This window comes from Alexandromys fortis, unplaced genomic scaffold (genome assembly GCF_014885135.2).
Source record: "Alexandromys fortis isolate MF-2015 unplaced genomic scaffold, M_Fortis_MF-2015_v1.1 scaffold_1, whole genome shotgun sequence".
NCBI classification, from domain to species: domain Eukaryota; kingdom Metazoa; phylum Chordata; class Mammalia; order Rodentia; family Cricetidae; genus Alexandromys; species Alexandromys fortis.
This window is the reverse complement of record NW_026067927.1, coordinates 15,883,509-15,895,259: the sequence shown is the minus strand read 5'-3', so window position 1 is coordinate 15,895,259 and position 11,751 is coordinate 15,883,509. Positions and strand designations below refer to the sequence as shown.

At 44.8% G+C, this 11,751-nt stretch overlaps 1 protein-coding gene across 2 annotated transcripts; it reads left to right on the top strand.

Moving 5' to 3' along the window:
• Positions 1-4,565: 4,565 nt before the first annotated feature.
• Positions 4,566-11,195, top strand: Cmtr2 (cap methyltransferase 2). Of its 2 annotated transcripts, none has more exons than XM_050144420.1 (2): positions 4,566-4,670; positions 8,319-11,195. In XM_050144420.1, exon 2 carries the CDS (start codon positions 8,337-8,339, stop codon positions 10,644-10,646), a length of 2,310 nt encoding a protein of 769 aa, XP_050000377.1. In that variant the 5' UTR covers positions 4,566-4,670; positions 8,319-8,336; the 3' UTR covers positions 10,647-11,195. The 2 variants fall into 2 exon arrangements, with proteins under 2 accessions (XP_050000377.1, XP_050000376.1); XM_050144419.1 differs by lacking the exon at positions 4,566-4,670 and adding an exon at positions 4,690-5,407.
• The last annotated feature ends 556 nt before the right edge of the window (positions 11,196-11,751 follow it).

The window sequence follows — 11,751 nt, the reverse complement described above, 5'->3', positions numbered from 1 at the left end:
GCAAGAAGGCAAGGATAACGCTGGCTGAGGTGATCTAGCCTCACAGAATTCTCCAGTCAGGACTTGACCATAATCCTGAAGTTTTTCAAGGTCCCCCAAGATTACCAGTGACCCTAATCAGCAGGAAGTGGTCTAGAAAACCATGCCCACATTATCCCCACCTCTGAAAAAAACTGGGTTATGAATCTTTGTCAAGCCTGTCAGCAGTTTCTGTCATTTCTCACATTTTTGGAAGTCACCTGCTTCCACTTTCTGTTTACTCAGGTAATATTATTTCTGCCTTGGGTCTCTGATGGAGTTGAAGACTTTATAGTTATAGTATTCCTTGTTATCAGATTCAGAAAAGAAATTTACTAAAGAGATGTTAAGTGCATAAGGTTGAGAGACATCAGAAGATAGTTTTGGATGGTAATGCAAGTTAGGATAGAAAGCAAATTAGGTGCAAGACTTTGGACTCACTATGATAGGACAGATAATGGAGTGTTTCTCTGAATTTGTTAAATGCAAACAAAATAGACATTGTTGAAGTACTAATTTCCTTTATATATAGTTATTTTTTACTTTTGTCTTTTTGCTGTGCTGGAGATTGCATCACAAAGTTATTTTAATTAAAAACATATTTTAGGTTAGCACATTATTGGTGACAATATTAAACTCTTGTTTTCAGGCTAATTTAAAAATATTTTAATGGTATTCATAACCTATAAAATACATCTTAACTTTTTCTCACTTGGTAAGTGATTCAACACCATTTAGTCAGAAAAGCATGAATTACCGTGAAATACTTTTTAAAAGACAGTTCATATTGAGTGTTAGTCCTGAAAATATGTTAAAATGCTTAATTATATGGTATGGTAATAAAGTAGACAAAACTCCTTTTATGACCCAACATGTGGAATTCTCACATCTACAATGAAAATTAATTTTCATAATATTTGTTTCTAAACAGTATGCCAAAAGCTTCAAGATCCCATTACAAGTACATTAAATATTACAACACAAATATTCTGCCCAATGTTACAGGCACCGAGTTGGTTATTATTTTCACTATAGTTTCTTTCTTTGTGTTTGTGTACGTGTATTCAGGTGCACGTGTATACATGTATTTGGAAGCCACAGATAAACGTCGGGGACTTTCCTCAGTCATTTCCCCACCTTATTTTTGAGACAAGCTCTCTCAGTGAACCTGGAGCTTGGCAGTTTGCTAGACTAGTCGTCGAGGCCCAGGGAGCCTCCTGTCTCTGACTCCCTAGCACTGGGAACACTGGTGCATGCCACTATGCCTGACTTTGTATGTGGTTACAGGGGAAACTGAGTGTAGGGCCTCATGCTTTTCTAAGGACTTTACTGAACTATCTCTTCAGCCCCTACGTTGTTTTTTGACATCAGAAGACACTCCATGGGAATTTAGATCTGAATTCTGCTTGACAGTCTGTGAAGCTCTTGGGGAAACTGGAAGGCTGAGTTCAGGTTTAAATTCTGTACTAACTCTAATTTGTCTTTTGTTTGTTTTGCTATTTTGTTTCTGGGGATAGAGTCTCCTGTAGTCTGTGCTGACTGGAATTCACTATGTAGCTGACAGTATATTAGATCTAATCAGAGGTGCTTACCTAGCTGCACTTCCCCAAATGTGTTACTATAAATACTGTAAATGTCACCTTTCCTTAAAAAGTGTTAAATTGGGCGGTGGTGGCACACACCTTTAATCCCAGCACTCAGGAGGCAGAGGCAGTCAGATCTCTTCCTATTCAATTTAATATTTAAAATGTATTAATCTATATTGTCTTATGTCAAACTGTAATGACTGAACTTCTGTGAAATTCTAGAATAGGCAGAACTAAAAACTATGATGACAGAAAATACATTAATAGCTGCTTCTTGAGGGTGGGAGACTAGAAAGGAACCGAAGGGAACTTTTCTAGAATATTCAGTAGATATTTATGCCTGTTGCACAAGAGGGAATTCATGCCTGGCACTGTAAATAGGTTCAGAACTCATAGCTAGCAAAGCCACAGGCTCTAAAGGAGAACCAACCCATTGTTTTTTTTTTTTTTCCCCTAAATGGCCATGTTGTCAAACTGCTTTCTGAATATTTATGCTTGTATCTGTAGCTTGGTGCCGTTCCCGATCTTGGTGGGAAAACTTACTGCAGTGGGTGCTGGTTCATGCAGACTCTTTACTGCTCAAAGTTCTGAAGAGAGACTGTGAGCTCTCAGTCGTAGATGCAATATTTGTGTCCACACCTGCTCCCCAAGGCTCAGGGAACCCTGCAGAAGAGGGGGTGAAAAGGAGTAGGAGCTGGAGCATAGGGAACACGGCAGTGAAATGCTGTTCTCCAGACATGACATGGCTGTGACACTTAGGAACTCGTGGCCGCTGTGGTTACCTCCACAACACCCGTACAAGATCAAGTCAGTTAAAAATTCCAACATGGAACAGGGTGGGGGTAGAGGGGGACTCCCCAGGCCCCATCCCAAGCTGAGGAACTACTGGCAGTTGATTGCCACTCGGGAAAGGAGAGTCACTGTTCTCTGGGAATGTAGCCCTGGTTTATAGGAGGATATGAGGTTGGAAGACATGATAGAAAATCTTGGGGGAGAATCAGAGGGGGAAATAAGGGTTGGGTATGATAAAAATACATTGTATACATGTATAAAGTTTTCAAAAAATTATCAATACCATTTTTTAAAAATTGAAGAACATTCGTGACTGAAAATTTCAGCATGTCTCAAAAAAAAAAAATAGAAATACAAAGGAAAACGTGTTCTTGTTGCCATTTGAGTGCTGAAGTAAGGCCTGGGGAGATGGCTCAGTTGGAAGTGTTTGCCCTGTAAGTAGGAAGACCTGTGTTCCACTCTAACCTACACACCCCTCCCACCCCTGCTCCAGTTTTTAAAAAAGGTCCGGCATGGTGGCTCGTATATGTAATTCCGTTGCTGGGGAGGTGGAGACAGGTGGATAGTCCAGCCTAACTGGGGTGTCCCAGGCCCTGTACAGATCCTCCTCTGGTAGCCTTGCCTGCTCTGGAACTTTCTATATAATAGTCCTGGCTGTCCTGAAACTCACTTTGTAGACCAGGCTGGCCTCGAACTCACTGAGATCCACCTATCTCTGCCTCCCAAGTACTGGGATTAAAGGTGTGCACCACCACTGCCTGTCTGCTATTAATTTTTTTGTTGTTGTTGTTTTTTCGAGACAGGGTTTCTCTGTGGCTTTGGAGCCTGTCCTGGAACTAGCTCTGTAGACCAGGCTGGTCTCGACCTCACATAGATCTGCCTGCCTCTGCCTCCCGAGTGCTGGGATTAAAGGCGTGCGCCACCATCGCCCGGCTGCTATTAATTTTTTTAAAAAACAAAATCTCCATTTGGCATAGCTGCCTACCCCTTTAACTGCAGCAGAGACAGGGAGCTCTCTGTGAGGTCATCCTGATCTCCATGGTGAATCAGATACCAGGCAGAGCCACATAATGGGACTGTGTCTGGTGAAAACAAACCATAAAGTTAAACTGTCAGTTTTCAAAGGCTTCCTTACATGGCAGATCGTGATTATACAAGCCTGGAGACCTGCGTTTGACTCCTGGAATCCATGAGGGAAGAATTAACAACCTCCCCTACCAACAACACCACGGCACTCATGCACCAGAACTCATATACATAATTATTACACACACACAGTAAAAAAAATTACAAAATCTTAGTTCCCTCTTTTTCATGTCTCCAACTTAACTAAATCTAGAACAAAAAGCAAAGCCTGAATGGTGACAAACCTGCATTTGAGAAGTGGAGACATAAGATTAGTTCAAGGGAAACCTTAGGTATACAGTAAAGTTCAATTCCAGTCTGGGCTACAACCCAGTCTCAAAGCAAACTAACAATTAAAAAACTAAAAGCAAAAAGCAAAACAAAACAACTAAGAATGGAGACATGGTTCACCAGTTAAGAGAGCACATACTCACTAACTGCACTTGCAGAGGTTTGAGTTTAATTCCCAGCATCCATATAGGATGACTCACTACACCCATAACTCCAGTTCCAAAGGAGCGGTGGTGGCACACGCCTTTAATCCCAGCACTCGGGAGGCAGAGGCAGGCTCTGGAACTTTCTATATAGACCAGGGTGGCCTCGAACTCATAGATCTGCCTGCCTCTAGCTCAGGACAGTTGGTGTCAAAATCTTGAGCCACCACGCCACGTGCTTAGTTTCTTTTTTATTGACTTATCAATACGTAAAAACATTACTTAATCGTGATAATGCAGTCTTGCCAGTTCATTTATTTTGGCTTTGAACTCGTTATCTTTTGAGCTCCAATTTTAATGCGGTCTCTACTAGGTGCTAGGTTGTGCCCCAAACGCTGGATAAACCTCAGGGTTCCAAAGCCCAGTTCCGTTGCCATGGCGACCCGCGGAGAGCCGGAGCAGTGTGGCTGTCAAATCTTGCAGCAGCCTTGGGCACGAGCTGGAGGCGCTGATTCCAGTTGCGCATGCGTGGGTCCGGGCCGCGTTCCTGGCTCGCCCTCTCCCTTGTCCCTGACCCGGCGTGTGGCTGACGTAGGAGACACACCCCCGGAAGCTGTCCCCGGGAGCGGAAGTGGCGGATGGCTTAGAGGCGTGAGGGCTGCGCGTGGAGTGGACCCGTGCGGCTCTGGTGGCCGTGAGCAGAGCCGGCTTCTCGGTGAGTGACAGCCCAGGACGGGTCGCTGAGGACCAGGCACGGGGCTGCTCGAGTCGGGGTCTGGGAACCCCCTTGCACGAGAGTGAGAGAGCGGCTGCCCCGTGCCCGGCGTGAGCACCGGACACGCCCCAGTGTTTTTAACTTCCTAGCAAGAGTTGGCGGGAACACTGATACCAATGTCTGATACGTGTTTAGAGCTGACAGATGTTGAGAAATGAACGACTTTGGTGTTGGGCTCACGAATTCTACAAGCTTTACCTTTGTGGCTCTGGACAGGACGCTCCAGGACGCTACTTGACTTGTTTATGGAGCCTGCAGTGTAAGCGCTACTGATCACCGCACAGAATTATGACCCAAAGGCCACTCCATGGAGTGCTTAATGCAAGGCACCGAGGCTCACATACTGGGAAATCTACATGTACACTTTGGAAACGACATGCTTTTAATTAAATCATTTTTTTAAAGCTGTGCGTTGAAGTACTGGGGTGAAATTGAAATGCATTATTCTGTTCAGTGCTGTGTCTTTGGGGCTAAGTGTAATATTCATTTATCTGGTTAATACTTGTATGCCTCACTGTCCACTAGCCACTGTTGGAGCCTCTTGGGGGTGGCGTGTAAGTTAGCAAAATAAAGAGTCCAGTCCACGGAGCTTACATTCCAGTTTGGGGAAGACAAATCACGAGCAGAACATGTGAAGTAAACTGGTGATAAATTAGAACGCCATGGAGGAAAACAAGGTAAGGGTTATTGGGAGCTTAAGATGTAATTTCGAAAGAAATGTGTTAGGATAGGCTTCATAGAGTAAATTGCCTTTGAGCAAATAATAGAAGGAGCCGCAGGAATTAGCTGTATCGATACTTGGGGAAGCAAAGCCCAGATAGAGATTGCCCCTTTGTATTGGGCAAAGTGTTCCGAGGTGGATGGGCCAGTGGACAGCAGGGACGGCGGCGTGTGTGACTGGATTGGAACGAGGAAGGGGAAACTGTATTTAGAACTCGCTGACAGAGAGGCTAAAACAGTCAGGAACACTGGCGGATTGGATCCTTTTAGTTGTTTGCGAGCGAAGATAATTACCTACTTAATTTCGGTAAGATTTCAGCTTTTAGCAGCCACTAATTAGTCTGTGAAGTTAATGACTGAAAGTAGACTTTTTCCAGACTAGAATATCCTTGAGCTCTAAGTGGAGGCGCAGTTCCCAGTAAGCACAGCGTGAATCCAGGCAGATGAACGCAGTGGAATAAGTTTTTATTTGCTCTTAGGGTTTTTGTGCATGCAAAAATCACCCTATTTTTGTCCCCCGATTCTAAAGCGGTTCTTAACCTGTGGGTGTGACACACGTATCAGATAATACCCCATATCAGATATTTACATTATGGCTCGTAACAGTTGCAAAACTACAGTTATGGGGTCGCAACAGAATAGTTTTATGGCTGGAGGTCCCCGGTATTAAAGGGTCTCAGCATTAGGAGAGTTGAGAACCACCGCAAGCTTTTCTAACTGTTGGGTGATATGGGTGAGTGTCTGTGACGATCAATCTCCCCTTACATGTGACCTGGGAATAGCTGTGGCAGATAAGATGATTGATGCGCTAAGGATCTTACAGATGGGCGGACAGAACGAACCCGGGATAAAACACGGGGTAAGAGGTTTGCTCAGAGGACCAGACTGAGGAAACACCAACATCATGAAGCCACGTATGTGGTCATAGCTAATCTGTATTTCTCATTTTATACTTTGAAATTCATTTTGCTTGGCATACAAAGAAATGAGCCTGACTCATAATTTTCATCCTTAAATGTTTGCTTTTCGTGGGATGGTAATTTAGTTGTCTATTTTTTTTTTACGTCTAACAAATTTTGAGATTAAAAAACCATTTATTGAATGCAAGTGCAGTGGGTAAACTTAAGCACCTGCTCGGTTCCCTGGCAGGTGACATGGGTACCATGCAGGGCTCTGTTTGCTGGAATGTAAGCGCTTGCCCAACAGTGCCATTAAGATAAAAGCATGTGTCTTTCTTTCTCTTAGCCTTTTCCTCTCAACAAGATAGAAGTTCTGGTTTCCTGGGCAGTAGGATTTCTTTGTTAGTTTCCTTTTTTCTTTTTTGAAATTTTCTTTGTCATGTGTGAGTATGTGGAAACCCGGGGATCAGACGACAGCTTGAGGGGTCTGTTCTTTCCATATACCACATGGGTTTGCAGGATTGAACTCGGAGTCAGAGCCTTCTTATCACCCTTGCCAGGCAACATTGCAACCCAGAGTATAAATTAAATTCACTTATATTCTGCAATTAAATTGAGGACAAATTTTTCCTTTAGTTTAAAATTTTGGTTTTGGTGTCTGTTAAGTGTTAGTAAAAAAAGAAATTGCCAGATTTTACGGTGTAGGCACAAGGATGTCTAACGAAGCCTATGGAAGACAGAACGCTAAGAGAGACCAGGAAAATATTGGACAATTTCAGCATCATCAAGGAGGCCAAGGAGTACAGTTGAGTTTGCAAACAGTATAATGAATGCATTGGTTAGCTTTACATGGCTGGGAGGAAACACTGGGATAAACAGTTTACTAGGAAAATGGTTTATTTTGGCTTCAGTTTCAGAAGTTTCACTTGATGGTGAGTTGGCTCATTGCCTTTGACCCCAGGGTGAATCAGACATAGTGGAGAGTGTGTGGAGAAAAAGGGCTGTTCAATTCATGGTGCCAGGAAGCAAAGAGGAAGGAAGGGGCTAAGGTCCCTTAGCTGCTCACTAACCTGACTTCCTTCCATCAGCTCTGCCCCTTAAAGTTTCTCCAACCACCAAGTAGCAACATGAGCTAGGAACCAACCCTTTCACACTAGGGCCTATGGGCAACATCAGACTATAACTAGGCTTATGTTGATGGTTTACATTGGTGACTGGTCACCACCAAGTGTGTAAAGTAACCCTTGTAGGTGTGTAAGTTGATGGCAGCAGAGAGATCAGGCCAGACTCGGTGGAGGAGACACCGTCCTGGGGGGAAGGTGGGCTATGGAGGGAATTAAAAGTGCTAAAAGGCCACAGTGTGTTAGAGCTTGATCGGAGGTCGTGTTTAGGATGAAGCCGAAATGTGTACACGTGTATAGAGCCTCGGGCGTGGTGTCTAATCTGAGAAGCAAGAGCTGCCACTCACTGCCAAATATTCTCCGCTGTGTGTCACTTCCAAAAATGATGAAAGACCAGTTTTTTTTTTTGTTTTATTTTGTTTTTGTTTTTCGAGACAGGGTTTCTCTGTAGCTTTAGAGCCTGTTCTGGAACTAGCTCTTGTAGCCCAGGCTGGCCTCGAACTCACAGAGATCCACCTGTGTCTGCCTCCCAAGTGCTGGGATTAAAGGCGTGCGCCACCACCGCCTGGCAGAAAGACCAGTTTTTTAAAAATAAGAAAAAAAAAATGGATCTCAGTATAAAAGGAAATTTTCCAGGACATTGGTTAAGCTGGAAGGAGAAGAGCTGGAATTTGAGCCCAGGGTTGTCTGTTGTCTAGGCCTCTCCCCAGTATTTCACATTGCTTTTTTGTAACTGCTGCCGTCAGCCCTCACGTCGTCTGGGCTTGTGGAGTGTGATCAGATTCACTCTGCTGTCGTCTCGTTCACCGTGGAGTTGAGTCATGCATCGTTATGTTTTCTCTTCCCAGGTTTTAACTGGTTTGAAAATGAGTAAGCGCAGGAAGCTCCCAGCTCAGCCGCCCACGAGTTCTGAGACCTTCAGCCCGGATGTCCTCGATGACGTCTGTGAGCTCTTTGCCAAGAGCTTTTCCTACTGTAAGCCACTTGCCAATGAGTGGCGGTTCCCAGCTCCCACGGAGGTTTTCACCTGTGACCACAAGGAGTTCAGCGCTTTTCTTGACCTGAAGAACTCCCTGAATGCAGTGAAAAACCTCCTGAGCGATAAGAAGCTGGACGAGTGGCACGAACACACTGCTTTCACCAACAAGGCGGGGAAGATCATTTCTCACGTGAAAAAGGCCGTGAATGCCGAGCTTTGCACGCAAGCCTGGTGCAAATTCCAGGAGATTTTGTGCAGTTTCCCGCTTATTCCTCAGGAAGCTTTTCAGAACGGAAAGCTGAATTCTCTGCACCTCTGTGAAGCTCCGGGAGCTTTCATTGCTAGTCTCAATCACTACTTAAAATCCCACCGGTTCCCCTGTGAGTGGAGTTGGGTAGCTAATACCCTGAATCCGTACCATGAAGCGAACGACAGTCTCAGGATGATAATGGACGACCGACTGATTGCAAATACCTTGCATTGTTGGTACTTTGGCCCAGATAACACTGGTGACATCATGAACCTGAACTATCTGGCTGGCCTTCAGGATTTCCTCAGCAGCATGCCCACTGTTCACTTGGTCACTGCTGATGGGAGTTTTGATTGCCAAGGAAACCCAGGTGAGCAGGAAGCTTTAGTCTCTTCTCTGCATTATTGTGAAGTTGTCACCGCTCTGACCACTCTCGGGAGCGGCGGCTCTTTTGTTCTAAAGATGTTTACATTGTTTGAACATTGTTCTGTAAACCTCATGTACCTGCTAAATTGTTCCTTTGACAAAGTCCATGTCTTCAAACCTGCCACTAGCAAGGCGGGAAACTCAGAAGTCTATGTGGTGTGTCTCTGCTATAGAGGAAGAGAGGCTGTCCACCCTTTGTTATCTAGGATGGTGTTGAATTTTGGGACTGAGATGACCAGGAAAGCGCTCTTTCCCCATCATGTGATCCCCAAATCTTTCCTTGAGCGCCATGAAGAGTGTTGTGCGTTCTTTCATAGATACCAGTTAGAGACGATTTCCGAGAACATTCGTCTTTTTGAGTGCATGGGGAAGGAGGAACAAGAGAAACTGAATAATTTAAGGGATTGTGCTGTACAATATTTTATGCAAAAATTTCAACTGAAGCGTCTTTCTAGAAATCACTGGCTCGTTAAAAAATCCAGTATTGGTTGTAGTACAAACACAAAATGGTTTGGACAGAGGAACAAGTATTTTAAAACCTATAATGAACGGAAGATGCTGGAAACACTTTCGTGGCAAGATAAAATCGCCAAAGGCTACTTGAATAGCTGGGTGGAGGAGCACGCCGTGTATCATCCTGGGCAGAATTCCTTCTTAGAAGGGACTGCTTCCAGTCTCGAGTGCCACTTATGGCGTATTTTGGAAGGAAAGAAACTGCCGAAGGTGAAGTGTTCTCCTTTCTGTGACGGGGAGATTTTAAAGACTCTTAATGAAGCCGTTGAGAAGTCCTTAGGGGAAGCTTCGAGTTTGGATTCCACGTTCAGGCCCAAGCAGCGAGACTACTGTTGTCACGTGTTTTCAGAGGAACTGCTCTTGTCCGAGTTGTTCAGCCTTACCAAGTGCCTTCAGGGTGAGCAGACTGTAGAGCCCAGCAGCCCCATAAAGTGCTTGCTTGTGGGTTCACCGACTCTCTGTGATTCCAAACTGCACCCGCCCCTGGAAGTCCACCTGCTGGAGTCCATCGAGCTCCTAACCTTCAGCTGTTCCTTGCTGCACGACGGCGACCCAACATACCAGCACTTGTTTTTGGAGTGCCTTCTCCACTCGCTGAAGCAGCTTCATACGGGAGATGTCATGATTTTGCCTGTGCTGTCTTGCTTAACCAGATTCATGGCCGGCTTGATCTTTGTTCTCCACAGCTGTTTCAGATTTGTCACGTTTTCTTGTCCCACGTCCTCTGAGCCCCTCAGGTCCTGTGCGGTCCTGCTGTGCGTGGGTTATCAGAGCCTCCCCAGTCCCGTTCTCCAGTACCTGCAGAACGTTAGCGAGCTGCTGAGCGCTCTGCTCCTCTCTGGTGCGCCCCAGCAGGTCTTACAGTTTGTGCCGATGGAGGTGCTGCTCCAGGGCACACTGCTGGATTTTTTGTGGGATCTCAATGCTGCCATTGCTAAAAGGCATTTGCATTTGATTATTCAAGAAGAGAGAGACAAAGTCAGCAGCAGCCTTGAGTCACAGAATTGAACATGTCACTGTTGAGATTCAGTTTTGTGACCTCCAGCTCCTGCCCTCTCTATTTAATGCCTTTCGTTTTGGAGAAATGCCAACTTTTGTATCAAAGGACATTAATGATGGAAAGTTACAGCTTGTTCTGATCTGAAGGACATACGTACTCATAGGCACCGAGTTCAGTGCAGGTAGGAACCATGCGCTGATGGTACTCAGCCTCTAATCATGTGACATCAGTATGTGCTTGGGGTGACAACACGCCTCTGCGTGTGCCTGCTGAAGATTTGCACTGTGTGCCTTCCTTCAGACTTTTCCCCCAACCCATGCCTCTCATTGGCTAATGCTGTTAATGATTGTTAGAGAAGTCATTCATGAAAGGAGGTGAGTGGCATCACCTCCTCAGCGTCACTGTTTACTTTGGAGCACTTGACCAAAGTGTCATAATGGATTTCAGGGATCTTTATACCAGATTTCTTGATAATTGCCACGCATTGCCTTTAGATCGGTGGCTTGATTTTCTTTTCTTTTTTTTTTTTTTTTTTTTTTTTTTTTTTTTTTTTTTTTTTTTTTNGGTTTCTCTGTAGCTTTTGGTTCCTGTCCTGGAACTAGCTCTTGTAGACCAGGCTGGCCTCGAACTCCCAGAGATCTGCCTGCCTCGGCCTCCTGAGTGCTGGGATTAAAGGCGTGCGCCACCACCGCCCGGCCTGGCCTTTGATTTTCTTTTGATTGGAGTGAGACTAGTGTGCTCTTGGGGTACTGTTTCCCTAGCTGTAACTGTCCAAGTAATTAGAGGACAGCTGGAAGCTGGAGCCCAAGGACATGGTGCAGTGGGAATTATGTCTGGTAATTTATCATGACGAGCTTCTTTCCGCAGTCTTGGCATTCTTAATGTCCAGTAAACAGTGAATGGAGAGATGATTGAGTTTTATGGCTTCGTGTGTAGTTGTCCCCCGTGGGCTGTGTAGGAGCATGTTGATCGTAGTGAATATCAAGGGAGGTGTGGAACTTTCAGAATGATGGCAACACAGTTTTAATCTCTACTAAAGTTTTTAGTGTGAATGGCACTTTACGGAGATTATCCATGAAATGGTTATATCAATTACACTTGATTTTCTGAGTT